Source organism: Choloepus didactylus, chromosome 3 (assembly GCF_015220235.1).
Source record: "Choloepus didactylus isolate mChoDid1 chromosome 3, mChoDid1.pri, whole genome shotgun sequence".
Taxonomy (NCBI): Eukaryota; Metazoa; Chordata; class Mammalia; order Pilosa; family Megalonychidae; genus Choloepus; species Choloepus didactylus.
In genome coordinates, this window is record NC_051309.1 from 1961464 (window position 1) to 1980515 (window position 19052).

The window sequence follows — 19052 nt, forward strand, 5'->3', positions numbered from 1 at the left end:
ACCCCTACCCCTGCTGCTGCAGCGCGGATACAGCCACGGACGTCCCCGAGAAAAGGACCAGGCACGTGTGTCGGGCTGCACTGGGCTGCAGATGGCAGCTGCCCACCCCGTGCCAGGCTGACCGCACGGCCCACCGACGGCTCTTGGCTTCTGCTTTCAAACACTGCTCTGGCAAACCCACTTAATAAGACCCTTGAAGAGGAACAAATGAGAAACCCAGAATCCATTCAGTAACGAGAGCAGAGCAGAGGGACCAAATTCCAGAGACAACATAAAGCACCGGAAGCTCCGAGCGCCTGGAGTGCAGTCGGCAGCCCCACGGCGGCTGTGGCCCCCTGCGCCCCTCACCTTGACAGACTGGGTCTCGAACGTGGACGGCAGCATGCTGGGGAACAGCTTCAGCGCGACAGGCAGCAGGAACTCCATGAAGGGGACCACCACGAAGACGAGGAACGGGACCAGGCGGAAGAGGTCGGCGCAGATCCGCAGAAACTGGGGGGGCGGGGGGGCAGAGCCACTTAGAGGGCGGCAGCGCAGCCAGGGCCCGGCGCCAGGACACGTCACCTGGGGCTTATGCCGGCCGGGCCTCACCAGACCCAGCAGTGACTCCGTTTCCCAGAGGGACTCAGCCTGCAGCTCCCGGACCACTCGCCAGGGTGTGTGTACAAGGGCCAGGCAGGCCCCAGCCCCGGGGGCCTCCATCCTCCCCGATGTGCCTGGAGCCCGGCACTGACTGGGGCCCTGCTCTGTGGGCGGCACCTGCCCCTGGCCTTGGGGGTCAGCCCGACAGCAGGGACGAGGCTTGGGGCTGGCAGTGGATGGCACCCCCTCGTCCAGCATGACAGCAAGGGTCCAGGCCATGCCGTCCAGCCCAGAAGCTCCACACAAGGAGCAGTGCTGGCTGGGGGCCTCTGGCCAGCGGTTAGAGTGTTAGATTTAAGACTACACAACAGTAAGTGCAGAAAACTCCTCGTCAAAATTCCAGCAGCCTGTTGTGCTGAAGTAGAGAGACCAATCCTCAAATTCAGGTGAAAGCACAAGGGGCCTGAAATACCACAACCACCTTGAAAGAGAGGAGTAAACTTGGAGGTCTCATACATCCCCAGTTCAAAGCAGATCACAAACCCACAAGAATCGAATCAGCGTGATGCTGGTGTACGGGAGGACACACAGACCAGTGAGACAGAGCTGAGAATACAGAAATAAATGCACACAGCCACAGCCAAGTGGCTTTCGACAGGGGAGCCAAGGCCATTCGTTGAAGAAAGAAGAGTCACTGCAGCAACTGTTGCTGGGAAAACTGGAAATCCACGTACAAAAGAATGAGTGTGGACCCCTTCCTCAAACCAATACAAAAATTAACTCAAAATGGATCAAAGACCTAAAAATGGACCTAAAAATCTATCAGAGACAAAACTGTAAAACTCTTGGAAGATAACAGAGGGGAAGCGTTCATGGCCTTAGAACTGGAGACAGATTCTTACATATTACAGCAAAGCATGAGTAACACAACAAGCAAGAAGAGCCGGAATTTCGTCAGCATTAAAAATCGTTGTGCATCAAAGGACATTTTCGAAACACTGAAAAGACAACAGAATGGGAGAAAATAGTGGCAAATAATATATCTGAATAGGGTTTAATTTCCAAAATATATAAGGAATTGCTACAACTCAACAACAAAAAGACAAACAACCCAATCTAAAAATGGGCAAAGGTAAAGAATCTATGACAAAGCTACTAGAGCTAATAAATGAGTTCAGCAAAGTGGAGACATACAGGATCAACAGACAAAAATCAGCAGTGTTTATGTACACTAATAATGAGCAATGTGAGGAGGAAATCAAGAAAAAATTCCCTTTACAATAGCAACTAAAAGAATCAAAATCTAGGAATAAACAATCCAGGATATAATGGACCTATACACAGAAAACTACAAAACATTGCTAAAAGAAATCAAAGAAGACCTAAATAAATGGAAAAGACATTCCATGTTCATGGATTGGAAGGCTAAATGTCATTAAGATATCAATTCTACCCAAAGTGATTTACAGATTCAACACAATCCCAATCAAAATTGCAACAGCCCACTTTGCAGAAATGGAAAAGCCAATTATCAAATTTATGTGGGCGTCGGTTCTCTCAGGGGTCTGAGGTGGGGGCCGGCGGGTGGCCGTGGCCGTGGCCCAGGTCTGGGCAGCGGGGTGCGGCCGCTTTGCGCCTGTGTCTCCGGGGTTACCTGTGTCTGGAGGTGATTTGAAGGGCAGGGGGCGGAGAGGTTACGGCTCGCCTGCGGCCTCATTCCGGAGCCTCCCTGTCCCCAGCCGACCTGTGGGCCGCACTCTGCAGCATGTGCATCCTCCACCTGTATAGCGGTCCCGGCAGGAAGGCCGGCCCGGGTGGACTGGCCCAGGGCCCTGCACCCGGGCAAGATGGCCACGCCTCCGGCTGAGACGGCGCCTCTGGGACACCGCTGAGGACAGAGGACCGGCTTTCTTCACGGGTTCTACCATTCCCACCCCTTTGGCCCCACTCCATGACAACCACTTCTCCATCTTCTCCCCTTCTTTGGTCTCCCCCACCCCCATGCCCTCCTATTCAGCCACTTCTCCAGGCTCCCCAGCTACCTCTCTCTCAGATCCAGGCCCTCAGCTCACCGTGGGTGGTTATCCCTCCAGAAAAGGGGGAGGAGGGACTGGGACCGGAATTACATGGGGGCTGCCTGGATGGACTTAGAAGTCTATTTGAGAGACCCCCCTGCCCCTATCCTGGGGCTCTGATACCCTTCCAAGCCCCTGGGACCTCCCACCCTTCTCCTGCCACCCCATCAGGGGATCCCAGTATGGAAGAGACTGAGACAAGAGCTTCCCAACCTGCTCCTTCACTCCCATGACTACACTCTATACCCATCAGATGTGGAATTCATCACTGAGATCCTGAATATACGTACCAAGTGAGTCAGGCTATTGGTAGGGCCTTGGGAAAGAAAAGGGCCCTTTCTACTTCCCGGAACAGGTCCCAGGCTGCTTCTCACAGCTGTTCTCACTCCTCAGGCAGAGACCAGTTTGGTTTCCTGCCTCAGCCATCTTGTGGTTTCTTTCCCATCCCCTGCTCATAGAGGCCGGACATTGTACATTCTATCACTGACCCTCTGCCGCTTCCTGGCCTGGAACTATTTTGCACAACTTCAGTTAGAGGTTCTACAGCTGACCCGCCACTCCGAGAATTGGACCCTGCAAGCCCGTTGGCGGCTTGTGGGGCTGCCCATCCACATGCTCTTTCTGCGTTTCTACAAGCGTGACAAGGATGAGCTTTACCGGACCTATGATGCCTATTCTACTTTCTACCTGAATTCCAACGGCCTCATTTGTCGCCATCGCCTAGACAAATTGATGCCTTCACACTCACCCCCAACGCCTGTGAAGAAGCTGCTAGTGGGAGCCCTGGTGGCCCTGGGGCTGTCGGAGCCAAAACCCAACTTGCACCTGTTTTCCAAAGCCTGATCCAGGAATGGAGATGGAGACAGCACTTGAAGACTTTGTTATGCACAAGAGACAGGGGTGGAGGTGGCAAGGAATCTCAGTAGCCAGCTTCTTTTCCCAATTCTCCTTCCTTCCTTTCCATCTCATGCTGTGCAAAGCTGCTGTGTAACTTAGCTTGTAAATAATAAAGCTTAAATGAATATTAAAAAAAAAAAAAAAAATTATGTGGAAGGGAAAGGGGCCTCGAATAGCCAAAAACATTTTGAAAAAGAATGAAGTGGGAGGACTCACACTACCTGACTTGAGAGCGTATTGTAAAGCCGCGGTGGTCAAATCAGCATGGCTCCAGCACAAGGACCGACACATCGATCAACGGAATGAACTCAGAGTTCAGAAACAGACCCTCAGACCTATGATCACTGATTTTTGACACAGCTCCCAAGTCCACTCAACTGGGACAGAACAGTCTCTTCCATAAACAGTGTTGGGAAAACTGGGTCTCCATATTCAAAAGAATGAAAGAGGACCCCTACCTCATACCCTGTACACAATAACTCAAAATGGATCCAAGACCGAAATATAAGACCCAGGACCATAAAACTCCTGGAAGAAAATTCAGGGAAGCATCGTCAAGACCTTGTAGTAGGCGGTGGTTTCTTAGACCTTACACCCAAAGCACAAGCAACAAAAGAAAAAATACATAAATGGGACCTACTCAAAACCGAACACTTTTGTGCTTCAAAGGACTCTGTCAAGAAGGTAAAAAGGCAGCCTGTTCCACGGGAGAAAATACCGGGAAACCACATACTCAATAAGGGTTTAATACATAGACTATATACAGAGATCCTACAACTCAACAATAAAAAGACAAACAACCCAATTAAAAAAATGGGCAAAAGACCTGAATAGACATTTTTCCAAAGAGGAAATACTAAATGGCTAAAAAGCACACGAAGAGATGCTCAACTTCACTAGCTAATATTAGGGAAACGTAAATCAAAACCACAATGAGGTATCATTTCATACCTACTAGAATGGCCACTATTAAACAAACGGGAAACTAAAAGTGTGGGAGAGGATGTGGAGAAAGTAGAACACATATGCACTGCTGGTGGGAATGCAGAATGGTGCAGCCACTGCGGGAGACAGCTTGGCAGCTCCTCAGGAAGCTAAGCATAGAACAGCCGAACGATCTGGCAGTCCTGCTACTAGGTATATACTCAGAAGAACTAAAAGCAGAGACACAAATAGACATTTGCACTCCAATGTTCATTGCGGCGTTATTTATAATTGCCAAAAGATAGAAGTAACCCAAGTGTCCATCAACTGAGGAATGGAAAAACAAAATGTGGTATATACATATGTGCCACTTTGAATGTATTGTGTCCCCCAAACACCATTATCTTCCATGTAATCCTGTGTGGGCAGACTTTATCAGTTTTGATTAGATTTCTTTGAGTGTTTCTTTGGAGATGTGCCCCACCCAGCTGTGGGTGATGACTATGATTGGATATTTCCATGGAGGTGTGGCCCGACCCATTCAGGGTGGGCCTTGCTCAGTGGAGCCATATAAATGAGCTGACAGGCAGAGGGAACTCAGTGCAGCTGTGAGTAACATGTTGAAGAGGAGCTACAGCCAAGAGGGACACTTTGAGGAAAGCACAGGAGCTGCAGATGAGAGACAGTCTGAAGACGGCTGTTGAAAGCAGACTCTTGCTCCGGAGAAGCTGAGAGAGGATAAATACCCCAAGTGCAACTAAGAGTGACAATTTTGAGGAACTGCAGCCTAGAGAGGAACGTCCTGGGAGAAAGCCATTTTGAAACCAGAACTTTGGAGCAGACGCCAGCCACGTGCCTTGCCAGCTAACAGAGGTTTTCCGGACGCCATTGGCCATCCTCCAGTGAAGGTACCCGATTGCTGATGCGTTACCTTGGACACTTTATGGCTTTAAGACTATAACTGTGTAACCAAATAAACCCCCTTTTATAAAGGCCAATCTATCTCTGGTGTTTTGCATTCTGGCAGCATTAGCAAACTAGAACAGATTTTGGTACCGAGAGTGGGGTGCTTTTGCTGCTAAGTTTGCAAATACCAAACATGTTGGAACGGCTTTTTAAATGGATAAGGGGAAGATTCTGGAAGAATTGTGAGGAGCTTGATAGAAAAGGCCTAAACTGCTTTGAAGAGACTGTGGAAATACAGACTCTAAAGATACTTCTGACGAGGACTTGAGCAGAAATGATGAATGTGTTGTTGCAAACTGGAAGAAAGGCAGACCTTGTTTTAAAGTGGCAGAGAATTTGGCAAAATTGTGTCCTGGTGTCAGATGAAAGGAAGAATTTGAAAGTGACAACCTGGAATACTTAGCTGAGGCGATCTCCAGACTATGTGTGGAGGATATACCCTGGCTTCTCCTTGCAGCTTATAGTAAAATGTGAGCAGAGAGAGAGGAGGAACTTAGAACTGAACTCTTGGGTTCAAAGAAATCAGAAGCTGATGGTTTGGAAAATTCCAGGCTTCTAGGGGGTGGAATCCCAGAAGCTACAGCCCAATGTGAGGATGTAACCAAACATTGAACCCAGCTGCCATTTCAGTACAAGCCAAGATTGAAAAAGGAGTTAAGCAGAAAGGATTTGTGGAAAGTCCCATTGTCTGATGGCTTCGACCCCCGTGTGCTTCATGCGAAGCCAACAGAATTTCTGCAAGCTCTTTACAGACAGAGCCGTTGCCAATCTGGACTGGAGGAGGCAGACTAGGAACAAATTGAAGGAAAAACTTCTTCAAAGACAGAGCCATGGAGGTTGAGGTCTGGAGTCAGGAGGTCTCGGGCTGGGAGAGCGGAGCAGCCCACACGCATGGAAAGGGTGAGTTTGCCCTGGAGGTCGAGGGCGGGCCTTCTGCCTCGATGCTCAGGAAATGCTCTGCAACTCCAGGCCCCAAAGAGGGTGGAGCACATTCCCAGGGAATTGGGGAGAGCCTGGCTGCCACCACACTGTTCTGAAGGGGTTGAGCGTGTGCCCCGGAGATGGAAGGGAATCCGGGAGCTGCCCTGATGTTTGAGGAGGGTGGGGCCGAGAAGGTGGTCTCCCCAATGTGTGGATATGTTGGAGCACTCACCCAAGCATTTGGAGAGGAAAGGGCTGCCACAAAGGCCCTTAGGAAGGGTTAGACTCCCGCTCTCTCAAGCCCCAAGGATGCAACCTCACTTTGTTAATGACTCTCAGACTTTGAAATCTAATGGAGTTTGTCCTGCAGGTTGTAGGAACTGTTTTGGTCCTGTTAACCCTGTTTTCCTTACTGCTTCTCCTTATGGCAATGGGAATGTTTATTCTATGAATGTCCCTCCTTTGTATATAGGAAGCACACAACTTGTTCTAAGTTCACAGATTCACAGCTAAAGGAAAATTATGCCTTCAGACTGACCACACCTATAATTGATTTTGATGGAATCTTGTACTTAACTATTGTTACTGAAATGATTTAAGTTTCTGTGATAATGCTGTGGGATGAATGTATTTTGTATATGGAAAGATAATGTCATTTTGGGGTCCAGGGGGTGGAATGTGCCAGTTTGAATATATTGTGTCCCCCAAATGCCATTATCTTTGATGTAGTCTGTGTGGGCAGAGGTTATCAGTGTTGATTAGATTGTAATTCTTTGAGTGTTTCCATGGAGATGTGCCCCACCCAGCTGCGGGTGATGACTCTGATTGGATGATTTCCATGGAGGTGTCGCTCCGCCCATTCAGGGTGGGTCTAAGTTGATCAGTGGAGCCATATAAATGAGCCATAAAAGTGCAGCTGTGAGTTATGTTCTGAAGAGGAGCTACAGCCAAGAGGGACACTTTGAAGAAAGCACAGGAGCTGCAGATGAGAGACAGCTTGAAGACAGCTATTGAAAGCAGACTTTCGCTCCAGACAAGCTATGAGAGGAAAAACACCCCAAGAGCAACTAAGAGAGACATTTTTGAGGAGCCGAAGCCTAGAGAGGAACGTCCTGGAAGAAAGCCATTTTGAAACCAGAACTTTGGAACAGACGCCAGCCACGTGCCTTCCCAGCTAAACAGAGGTTTTCTGGACACCATTGGCCACCATCCAGTGAAGGTACCCAATTGCTGATGTGCTACCTTGGACACTTTATGGCCTTAAACTGTAACTGTGCATTCTAGTTTGCTAATGCTGCAGAATGCAAAACACCAGAGATGGATTGGCTTTTATAAAAAGGGGGTTTATTTGGCTATACAGTTACAGTCTTAAGGCCATAAAGTGTCAGCAGTCAGGTACCTTCACTGGAGGATGGCCAATGGCATCCGACCGATAACCTCTGTTAGCTGGGAAGGCACGTGGCTGGGGTCTGCTCCAAAGTTCTGCTTTCAAAATGGCTTTCTCCCAGGACGTTCCTCTCTAGCAAGCTTGCTCCTCTTCAAAATGTCACTCACAGCTGCACTGAGTTCCTTCTCTTTGAGTCAGCTCATTTATATGGCTCCACTGATCAAGGCCCACCCTGAATGGGCGGGGCCACGCCTCCATGGGAGTATCTCATCAGAGTCATCACCCACAGCTGGGTGGGGCACATTCCAAGCAAATCTAATCAGCACCAAAATGTCTGCCCCACAAGACTACATCAACGATAATGGCGTTTGGGGGACACAATACATTCCAACTGGCACATTCCACCCCCTGGACCCCAAAATGACATTATCTTTCCAAATACAAAATACATTCATTCCATCACAATATCACAAAAACTTAAATCATTTCAGTAACAAAAGTTAAGTACAAGATCCTATCAAAATCAATTACAGGTGTGGTGGGTCCTAAGGCATAATTCTCCTTTAGCTTTGGATCTGTGGACTTAGAACAAGTTATATGCTTCCAATATACAAAGGAGGGACAGTCATAGGATAAACATTCCCACTGCCATAAGGAGAAAGAATAAGGAAAACAGGGTTAACAGGACCAAAACAATTCCTACAACCTGCAGGACAAACTGCATTAGATTTCAAAGTCTGAGAGTCATTTACAGAACAACGTTGCATCCTTGGGGCTTGAGAGAGCAGGAGCCTAACCCTTCCTAAGGGCCTTTTCGGGCAGCCCTTTCCTCTCCAAATGCTTGGGTGAGTGCTCCAACATATCCACACATTGGGGAGACCACCGTCTCGGCCCCACCCTCCTCAAACATCGGGGCACCTCCCGGAATCCCTTCCATCTCCAGGGCACATGCTCAACCCCTTCAGAACAGTGGGGTGGCAGCCAGGCTCTCCCCAATTCCCTGGGAATGTGCTCCACCCTCCTTGGGACCTCGGGTGGCAAAACTCTTCCTGAGCATTGAGGCAGAAGGCCCGCCCTCGACCTCCAGGGCAAACTCACCCTTTCCATGCATGTGGGCTGCTCCGCTCTCCCAGCCCAAGGCCTCTTGACTCTAGACCTCAACCTCCATGGCTCTGTCTTTGAAGAAATTTTTCCTTTAATTTTTTCCTTGTCTGTCTCCTCCAGTCCAGACCGGCAATGGCTCTGTCTATAAAGATCTCGCAAAAATTCTGTTGGCTTTGCATGAAGCACACAGGGGTCAAAGCCATTAGACAATAGGACTTTCCACAAATCCTTTCTGGATAATTCCATCTCCAATCTTGGCTTGTACTGAAATGGCAGCTGGGTTCCATGTTTGGTTACATCCTCACACTGGGCTGTAGCTTCTGGGATTCCACCCCCTGGAAGCCTGTAATTTTCCAAGCCATCAGCTTCTGGTTTCTTTGAACCAAAGAGTTCAGTTCTAAGTTTATCTCTCTCTGCCCGCATTCTACTATAAGCTTCAAGGAGAACCCAGGGGACATCTTCCACACATAGTCTGGAGATCTCCTCAGCTAAGTATTACAGGTTGTCACTTTCAAATTCTTCCTTCCATCTGACACCAGGACACAATTTTGCCAAATTCTCTGCCACTTTAAAACAAGGACCGCCTTTCTTCCAGTTTGCAACAACACATTCATCATTTCTGCTCAAGTCCTCGTCAGAAGTATCTTTAGAGTCCGTATTTCCATAAACAGTCTCTTTAAAGCAGTTTTGGCCTTTTCTATCAAGCTCCTCACAATTCTTCCAGAATCTTCCCCTTATCCATTTAAAAAGCCGTTCCAACATGTTTGGTATTTGCAAACTCAGCAGCAAAAGCACCCCACTTCTCTGGTACCAAAATCTGTTCTAGTTTGCTAATGCTGCGGAATGCAAAACACCAGAGACGGATTGGCTTTTACAAAAAGGGGGTTTATTTGGCTACACAGTTACAGTCTTAAGGCCATAAAGTGTCAGCAGTCAGGTACCTTCACTGGAGGATGGCCAATGTTGTCCGGAAAGCCTCTGTTAGCTGGGAAGGCACATGGCTGGCGTCTGCTCTAAAGTTCTGGCTTCAGAATGGCTTTCTCCCAGGACATTCCTCTCTAGCAAGCTTGCTCCTCTTCAAAATGTCACTCACAGCTGCACTGAGTTCCTTCTCTTTGAGTCAGCTCATTTATATGGCTCCACTGATCAAGGCCCACCATGAATGGGCGGGGCCACGCCTCCATGGGAGTATCTCATCAGAGTCATCACCCACAGCTGGGTGGGGCACATTCCAAGCAAATCTAATCAGCACCAAAACGTCTGCCCCACAAGACTACTTCAAAGATAATGGCGTTTGGGGTACACAATACATTCAAACTGGCACACTGTGTAACCAAATAAATCCCTTTTATAAAAGCCAGTCCATTTCTGGTGTTTTGCATTCCAGCAGCATTAGCAAACTAGAACAACATATGATGGAATATTATTCAGCAGTAAGAAGGAATGAAGTCCTGAAGCAGGTGACAACATGGATGAACCTTGAGGACATTATGTTGAGTGAATTAAGTCAAACACAAAAGGACAAATATGGTAAGATCTCACTAATATGAACTACATATAGTAAGCAAGCTCATGGAGTTAGTATCTAGAATATAGGTTACCAGAAGATAAAATGAGGGTAGAGAATGGAGAACTGACAATTAATTTGTGCAGAATGTTTAAATGAGGTTGACTGTAAAAGTTTGGAGTTGGATGGAGGTGATGGTAGCACATTACCGTGAGTGTAATTAACAGCACTAAATTCTATGTTTGATGGTGTTTCCAACGGGAAGTTTAGGGTCATGTATGTAACAAGAAGGAAAGCTAGAGAATAAAACATGGGACTGCATAACACACTGAACCCTGCTGTAGACGATGACTGTGGTTAACTGTACAAACATACGACTATTCTTACATGAACTGAAACAAACGTACGTCACTATTTCAAGGTGTTAGCAATAGGGTGGTATATGGGGAAAAATGCACCTACAGCAATCTGTGGACTACAGCTATCCGTAGTATCTCACTGTTGTTCCATCAGCTGTAACAAAGGTACCACATGGAAGCCGACTGCCAGTGACGGGGGATGGGGCATGGGGTTTGTCTTTCAGGAGCAGTGAGAATGTTCTAAAATTAATTGTGGCGATGAAAGCACAGCTCTGTGATTGCACTGAGAGCCTCTGATTGTGCAGGTTGGATGGACTGCATGGTGTGTGAATAAAACGGTTTAAAAAAGAAATGGGCAAAGGACTTTAATGACATTTCTCATGGCTACAAAGCACATGAAAAGATGCTCAACATCCTTAGCCACTAGGGAAATGCAAATGGAAACCACAATGAGCTACCACTTCACACCCACTATGAGAGTGATCATTTTAAAAACAGAAAATAACAATTGAAATCAGGACACTCAGATATTTGTACACCCATGTTCATCGCAGCATTATTCAAAAAAGCCAAAAATTGGAGGCAACCCAAGTGTCCATCAACAGATGAACAGATAAACAAAACATGGTCTACCCCCACAAAGGAATCTTACTAACCCGGAAAAGGAGTGGAGTTCTCATACATGTTACTACATGGATGAACCCTGAAGACATCAGGCTGAGTGAAATAAGCCAGGAACAAAAGGGCAAATACTGAATGATTCTACTCATATGAAATATCTAGAATAAGCAAGTTCATAGGGACAGAAATTAGAATACAGGTATCCAGAGGCCATGGGGGAGCGGGGAATGGGGAGTTGTTGCTTAATGGGTATACAGGTTCTGGGGAGGGGGTTGGAGAAGATTTGGTAATGAATGGTGGTGAAGACAGCACAACACGGAGAATGTCATCAACAGCACCAAATTATATCCTGAATGTGGTTAAAGGGGGAAATTTGAGTTGTATATACGTGACTCGAATAAAAATTAAAAAGAAAACCCCACGGAGCTGCACGACACCAGCAATGAGCCCTAAGCTGAGCCGTGGACTACAGTCAGTACAATTACAGAAACGTGCGTCCATCAGCTGCACCTAGCGTCCCGCACCAGTGCCAGATGCTCACAGGGAGGTGACGGGGATCCTGTACTTGGTGTATGACTGTTCTACAAACCCACAAGCCCCCTAATAATTAAGTAAACAGTAAAGAAGGTCTCGGGACTCTCCTTCAGCCCCAAGAAAGAGAAGCGCACGCGTGTACACACACGCACACACATACACGCGCACACACAACAGCAACCCACGGCCTCCAGGCCACAGAAGAGCAGTGAACCGTAAACATCCATCTACCCTTTCCTTGGCTATAAAAATGGAATGAAAACAAAACCACATCATACAAAACCTTATGAAAGCAGCAAAGGCAGAGCCCAGAGGAAAACTCACAGCTCTAAATGCCTACACTGAAAAAGAAGATCACAACTCAATAACCTACCTTCACACCTAAAGAAACTAGCACAAAAAGAGCAAACTAAACCCAAAGTTAGCAGAAGGAAAGAAACAGTAAAGATTAACAAAGAGAAAAATGAAGTGAAAAAGAGAAAAACAATAGACAAATCAACAAAACCAAAGGTTGTTTTTTTTGAAGAGATCAATAAAATTTTTAAACCTTTAGACAGACTTCCAAAGATAGAGAGGAGACACAAATGACTTAAATTAGGAATGAAAGTGGGGCCATTACTACCAACCTTACAGAAATGAAAAGGATTACAAAGGGTACTTTGAACATTATACGCCAACAAATTAGAAAACCTAGAAGAAATGAACAAATTCCTTGAAACATACAAATTACTTAATCTGATGCTAGAAGAAATGGAGAGCGACAGATCAATAACAAGTAATAAAATGGAATCAGAAATTAGAATCCTCCCAACAAAGAAAAGTCACTGCTGAATTCTACCAAACATTTAATTCTTCTCAAACTCTTCCCCCAAACTGCATAGAGATTATATTGTAACTCATTCTGCGAGGCCAGTGTTACCCTGATATCAAAGCCAGACAAAGACAGTACAAGAAAAGAAAATTACAGACCAATATCCCTTATGGACATAGATGCAAAAACCCCCAGCGAAAAACTGGCAAGCTAAGTTCAAGAGTATAGCAAAAGCATTATCCACCATGACCAGGTGGGATTTATCCCAGGAATGCAAGGACGGTTCAACCAAAGAGAATCAACCAAGGAAACATACAACATTAACAGAACGAAGGGGAAAACCACTTGATTATTTCAGTCGATGCAGAAAAGGCAGCTGACAAACTCCAACATCCTCATATGCTGAAAACAGTCACACAACCCGGAAGAGAAGGAACGTTCTCAACATGGTAAGGGGCATTTGTGAAAAACCCACAGTGGACGGAATGTTTCCTCAAAAGGCAAAGAAGCCACTGTCGCTGCTGTTACCCAACTTTGTACTATGTTCTAGCCAGAGCAATCAGGCAAGAAAAAGAAATAAAAGGAACCCAAACAGGAAACGAAGAATTAAAATTACCCCTACTTACAGATGTCATGATCCTATAAATAGAAAATCCCAAAGAATCCCAAGAAAGCTGCTGGAACTAACAAACGAATTCAGCAAAGTTGCAGGGTACAAGATAAACATGCAGAAGTCACTTGGGTTTCTGTACACCATCATGAACAATCTGAAAAGGAAACCAAGAACTTCATTCCTTCCTAAGACTGAGTGATAGTCCGCACGGACACCACAGTTCGTCTACTCACTCATCTGCTGATGGACACCGAGCTGCTTCCATCTTTTGGCAACTGTGAACAATGCCGCTGTGAACAGCGGGGGAAAATCCCCACCTGGGTCCCTGCTTTCAGTTCTTTTGGGTCTATACCTAGTAGAGGGATTACTGGGTCATATGGTAATTCTACATTTACTCTTCCAAGGAACTGACAAACACTTTTCCGGCAGTTCACTTTTCTATACTTCATTCTACTTTTCTCTGCCCACAGAAGCTGAGACGAAGTCCCACCGTCACTCACCTGCCTGCGCTCCCTGCGGGTGAGGGTGTGGCCGTTGAGGATGCGCCACAGCATGCGCGCTGCGATCTTGGTGTCGATCCAGAGCAGGCGGAAGCCATGGTAGTAGTGCTTCAGCTCGTCCACCACCCTCTGCCCGAGGGACTTCTTCTCCGCCGCCTCCGCAGGGGGGTTGTACACGGGGCCGCCCTCCTCCAGCTTCTTGTTCTTGTCCTTCAAAGACTTGAGGGACTTCTCCACGACGGAGTCATCACAGCGGGGGTGGGATGTATGCCAGCCACGCACAGGGAGGCCCCATGGGCCCAGGGAGGCTGCGCCCGCCCAGACGGGAGTCCATGGTGCTCTCGAGGCCTGCGTGCGCTCGGGCCGCAGAGTCCAGTGGCTGAAGGGATCACTGTGGAAGGACGTGCACATGGGGTAGTACAGAGGACAGAAGCCAAGCCGGAGCTTCCTTCAAGAACAAAAGGGAAAGAGCAGTGAGAACCCCGTGATCTGCCTTGACCCCAAGATAACACACACCAGCTAGGGCCACAGATGGCTCACGCACAGGCCTTGTTCCAGCCACAAGGACGTGAGGCCCTCGGGAGGCCACGTCTCGCAGGCCAAAGCCCTCCAGGCCAGGGCTCCACCCTGCAAGTCAGCATGTTGCGGCTGGTGTCATCCCTTCCCACAGGCCTTCGGAAACACCAGCCCTGGCCAGACACCAAGTGTCCCATGACGAAACGCCTTGGTTTTAGGCTGAACCATGCCAAGTCCTAAGCCCTGGCCCCATGGAAGTGACATGAAGCCAGGAGGATGGGGACAGGAGTCCCGGATCGAGCACAACTAGTGTTCTCATGAGAGGGCACGGACACAGTGGGAGATGGCCCTGGAGAAGATCCATGTCTGCTGCTTGACACAGGAAACACCGTCTTCGAGTATCTTCTCCAATAAGCTGACCGCTGACCCATCGCATCCAAACGACGGCACACCTCCCACATGGTGCATCTGCGCAGCACCCCAAGGAGCTGGGGCCCCGCAGGCCGGAGGCCAATGCACTCTTGCCAGGGTCCAAGGAAGGCATGTCAGAAACGCACGCCCCATCTCAACTCTGGCCACTGAGTCTGCTGAGAGAAGCTTCTGTTCTGTCTCACAGGGCCCCCCTTCAGCAGGAGAAGTTGGGTCCAGAAGAACCCAGTGAGCAGAGGCAAGTCCAGAGAGCCAGCCCAAAACTCCAGGCACCGAAGCCAGGACTCCCAGGGTGGCAGAGTGGCTGCCAACAAGGCCGAACCCCACGCCAGCCTTGCCCCGGCCCCCGCTCCCCACGCATGGGGGCACCCTGGCCCCATCGAGATGGCAGAATCAGATGCTTCAGGGCCGCTACACACACACACACACACACACACACACACACACACACACACACACGCGCTCTGAATCAGCGAGGCCCTCCAGGGGGAGCAGAGTACCCCCCGCGCACACCCTGGGAGCGCGTATGTCTGGCCCAGTCTGCCTGGTGGTGCTGAGGGACTTGCCGCCCCAGAACTTGCCGAGCAAGTAGAAGGCGGCCCCAGAGCTCTCCCAGTGGGGTCTGGGGCAGGGCGTGTGGCCGCAGGACACTCCGTGCAGGGCCCGGGACCGTGAGGAAACTGTTTTCTGGGGAAGAGGGGACATTTGGAACCATGTAAATGGAGGCATTCCCAGGGCCACACACACGTGCCCAAGACAAGACGCATGTGCAGGAAGGACCAGGGAGGCCCCTGCGCTGTGGCCTGGAGCCGCTCTCTAAACTCGTCGTGTGGATCAGCCCCGAGGGACAGCACTGCACAGGTCAGTCTGCAAAGCTGGGAAGGGGCTTCCTTGTTTGTCTGTCAGCTCCTGGCGTTCAAGGAGAGCTCTGCCGGAACACTAGTTGGGAGTAAGCTTAAGGAGCAGGCACCTCAGCGTCTAGTCCCAGCAACAACACATTACAGTATCAGAATGTCCAGGTTTCAACAAAAAGTTATAAAACATACAAATAAACAGGAAGTGACGGCCCAGGCAAAGGGGAATATTAAGGCATTAGAAGAGAGCAATGACAAGGCCCAGACTCGGGACGTACCAGACAAAGACTTTGAAAAAAAAAAATGGTCCTAAATATGCTCAAAGAGCTAAAGGAAAATATGGACAAAGAACTACAGGAAATCAGGAAAATAAGAGATGAGCACAAAGAGACCATCAATAATGAGATGGAAATTATGAAAAGAAATCAGAGCTGAAGACCACAGTAACAGAACTAAAAATTCCCCAGAGGGGCTCAACAAATGGATTGGAACTGGGATAAGTAAGAGTTAGTGGACTTGAAGATATGACAATTGAAATTATTCAGTCAGAGGAGCAGAAAGAAAGAATGAAAAAAAAGCAAACAGAGCCTGCAGAACGCGTGGGACACCATCAGACATCCTGGGAGACCCAGAAGGAGAAGAGAGGAAGGGCAAAGGGAACAGTCAAGGAAATAACTGCTGAAAATTTCCCAAATCCAACCAAAGACATGAATAAACACATTCAAGATGCTCAATGAACTCCAAACAGGGTAAGCCCAAATAGACCCAGAGCACCATGTTATACGCAATCTGTCAAATGCCAAAGACAGAGAGAGAATTCTGAAAGCCACAAGAGAGAAGCAACACGTCAAGAACAAGGGAGCCCCCGTAAGAGTAAATGCTGGTTTTTCCTCGGAAACCGTGGAGGCAAGAAGGCAGTAGGAGGACATATTTAAAGTGCTGAAAGCAAAAAAAACTGCCCATCAGGAACTCCGTACCTCACAAAATTGTCTTTCAAAAGTAAGAGAGACTACCATGGGACTTGCCCTTGGGAAGACTGTTGCTGCAAAGGAAAGTCTAGGCCCCCCTATAATTGTGCCTAAGAGCCTCCTCCCGAATGCCTCTTTGTTGCTCAGATGTGACCCTCTCTCTCTAGCTAAGCCAACTTGAAAGGTGAAATCACTGCCCTCCCCACTATGTGCGATCAGACACCCAGGGAAGTGAATCTCCCTGGCAATGTGGAATATGACTCCCAGGGAGGAATCGAGACCCGGCATCATGGGACAGAGAACACCTTGACCAAAACGGGGATGTGAAAGGAAATGAAATAAACTTAAGTGGCAGAGAAATTCCAAAAGGAGCCGAGAGGTCACTCTGGTGGGCACTCTTACGCACAATATAGACAACACTTTTGAGGTTCTAATGAATTGGAATAGCTAGCAGTAAATACCTAGAACTATCAAACTACAACCCAGAACCCTTGAATCTTGAAGATGATTGTATAAAAATGTAGCTTATGAGGGGCGATTGGGAAAACCATATGAACCACATTCCCCTTTGTCTAGTTTATGGATGGATGAGTAGAAAAATGAGGGAAGGAAAAAAAAAAAAGGCACCCAGTGTTCTTTTTTACTTTAATCGTTCTTTTTCACTTTAAATTTTATTCTTATTATTTTTGTGTGTGTGGTAATGAAAATGTCAAAAATTAATTTTGGTGTTGAATGCACAACTTTATAATGGTACTGTAAACAACTGAATGTACACTTTGTTTTACATGACTGCATGGTTATATGTATATATCTCAATAAAAACGAAAAAAAAAAGTGAGAGAGATTAAGACATTCCCAGATACACAAGCTGAGGGGTGGAGGAACAGAGTTGTGTGAACTATTGAAGTTAAGTCGGTATGTAAGCAAACAAGATTGTTACAGATTGAGGATGTTAAAGCCCCCTGGTAAAATACAGAGACCCTGGCAGCTCAGAGCCGGAAGCTGGAGCACAGGTGGCGGGGGCGGGGAGTCAATGCCTTGAGGGTGCAGGTTTCTGTCTGGGAGGACGGGACGTTTTTCGTGCGGGAAGGCGGTGAGGGCAACGCAACATCGTGAATGCGATGGATCCCATCAAACGGCGTGCTTGGGAGGGTCTGGGATGGGAATGTTTGTGTTGCACATAAAAAACAAAGAGCAGCCAAAGAGAAACGACAGTGGCATGCAATACCCCATCCTGGACAGGCGCTAACAAAGGATGAGAAAGGGCTCAAAGGGATATTACTGGGACATAGAAAAAATTGGAATATAGATGAGAGCTTTATATCCATGCTAAATTTCTTAAACTTGGTAACTTAATGAGGTTACATAAGGGAATATCCTTGTTCTTAGGAAATGCACATGGAAGTATCATGTGTTCAATGACTGAGATGCACACAACCTACACTCAGTGTCCAGAAAATGGACAGTTAAATACTCAGACAGTCAGACAGAGAGCATGCTGCAGCAAATTTGGCAAAATGTTAAAATGGTGGACCTGGGTATCTGGAGGGATAGGGGTAGGCTGGAGCTCTCTGCATGGGGTCTGTATTATTTTTGTCACTGTCCTATAAATTTGAAAATTGTTCAAAATGAGAAGTTTAAAAAAAAGGGTGGACTGGGGCGATCCTGCTCTCAGAAGCCCCCGCTCCCCCAGCCCCGGGCTGGGCAGGAGGGACCACACCCCGTGCCCATATCTCGCCCGGGCCCCCTCGGTACCCCCGGCTCCCTTCGTCACCCCCAGACTGAATCCTGAGGGAGACACCGTCTGGTCCAGGGACGGTAGCACAGACCACAGCGGAGATGTGTCCGGCTTGGGTCACCACTGTTACTGCAGGCTGGGAGGCGCTGGCCACCATTTCCACTTTTTGTGCCCCAACTTCACCTTTCAACGTAGTGATAACAGTGTCCACACACAGCAACATATACTAAATGTTAGCGCTCACCAGCATCAGTTAATTACCCAATTTCCCAGGCTTTGATGAGCCAGGAAGAGAGTGGCTTCCCGAGGAAGGCAGCCCCTCGGCCGTCACAGGCCCGTGCGGGGCCACGAAGACGGACAGACCGGAACGGGCCTGCATGGAACACAGCCCCATTCATCTCCCGCCGTCAAGTATGTAGAGAAATTATCACTGAGCAAGCCCAGAAAGGTTTAACTGTTTTCAAAAAGCATTCTAAAAAAGAAAAACGAAGTGAGAGGACTTACACTTCCTGGCTTTGAAGCTTACTATAAAGCCACAGTAATCAAAACAGCATGGTACTGGCACAAAGATAGATACATTGATCAATGGAATCGGATTGAGAATTCGGAGATAGACCCCCAGATCTATGGTCAACTGATCTTTGATAAGGCCCCCAAAGCCAATAAACTGGGACATAACAGTCTTTTCAACAAATGGAGCTGGGAGAGCCAGATATCAATATCCAAAAGAATGAAAGAGGACCCCT

The 19052-nt window shown here is 47.8% G+C and overlaps 2 protein-coding genes across 2 annotated transcripts in view; one reads left to right on the forward strand and one right to left on the reverse strand.

The window, feature by feature from the left end:
- LETM1 (leucine zipper and EF-hand containing transmembrane protein 1) overlaps positions 1 to 19052 on the reverse strand; it is a 39410-nt gene that overhangs the window by 5854 nt on the left and 14504 nt on the right. The window contains exons 3-4 of the mRNA XM_037829557.1: positions 13802 to 14249; positions 217 to 492 (exon numbers count right to left, since the gene is read on the reverse strand). Coding sequence (XP_037685485.1) covers positions 217 to 492; positions 13802 to 14249 — 724 coding nt within the window. The remainder of the gene's footprint in view (positions 1 to 216; positions 493 to 13801; positions 14250 to 19052) is intronic.
- On the forward strand, positions 839 to 3616 carry LOC119529026 (uncharacterized protein C6orf136 homolog). Its single transcript, XM_037829145.1, has 4 exons — positions 839 to 929; positions 2347 to 2453; positions 2829 to 2950; positions 3116 to 3616. The coding sequence occupies exons 1-4, from the start codon at positions 839 to 841 to the stop codon at positions 3498 to 3500; spliced, it is 705 nt and encodes a 234-aa protein (XP_037685073.1). The 3' UTR covers positions 3501 to 3616.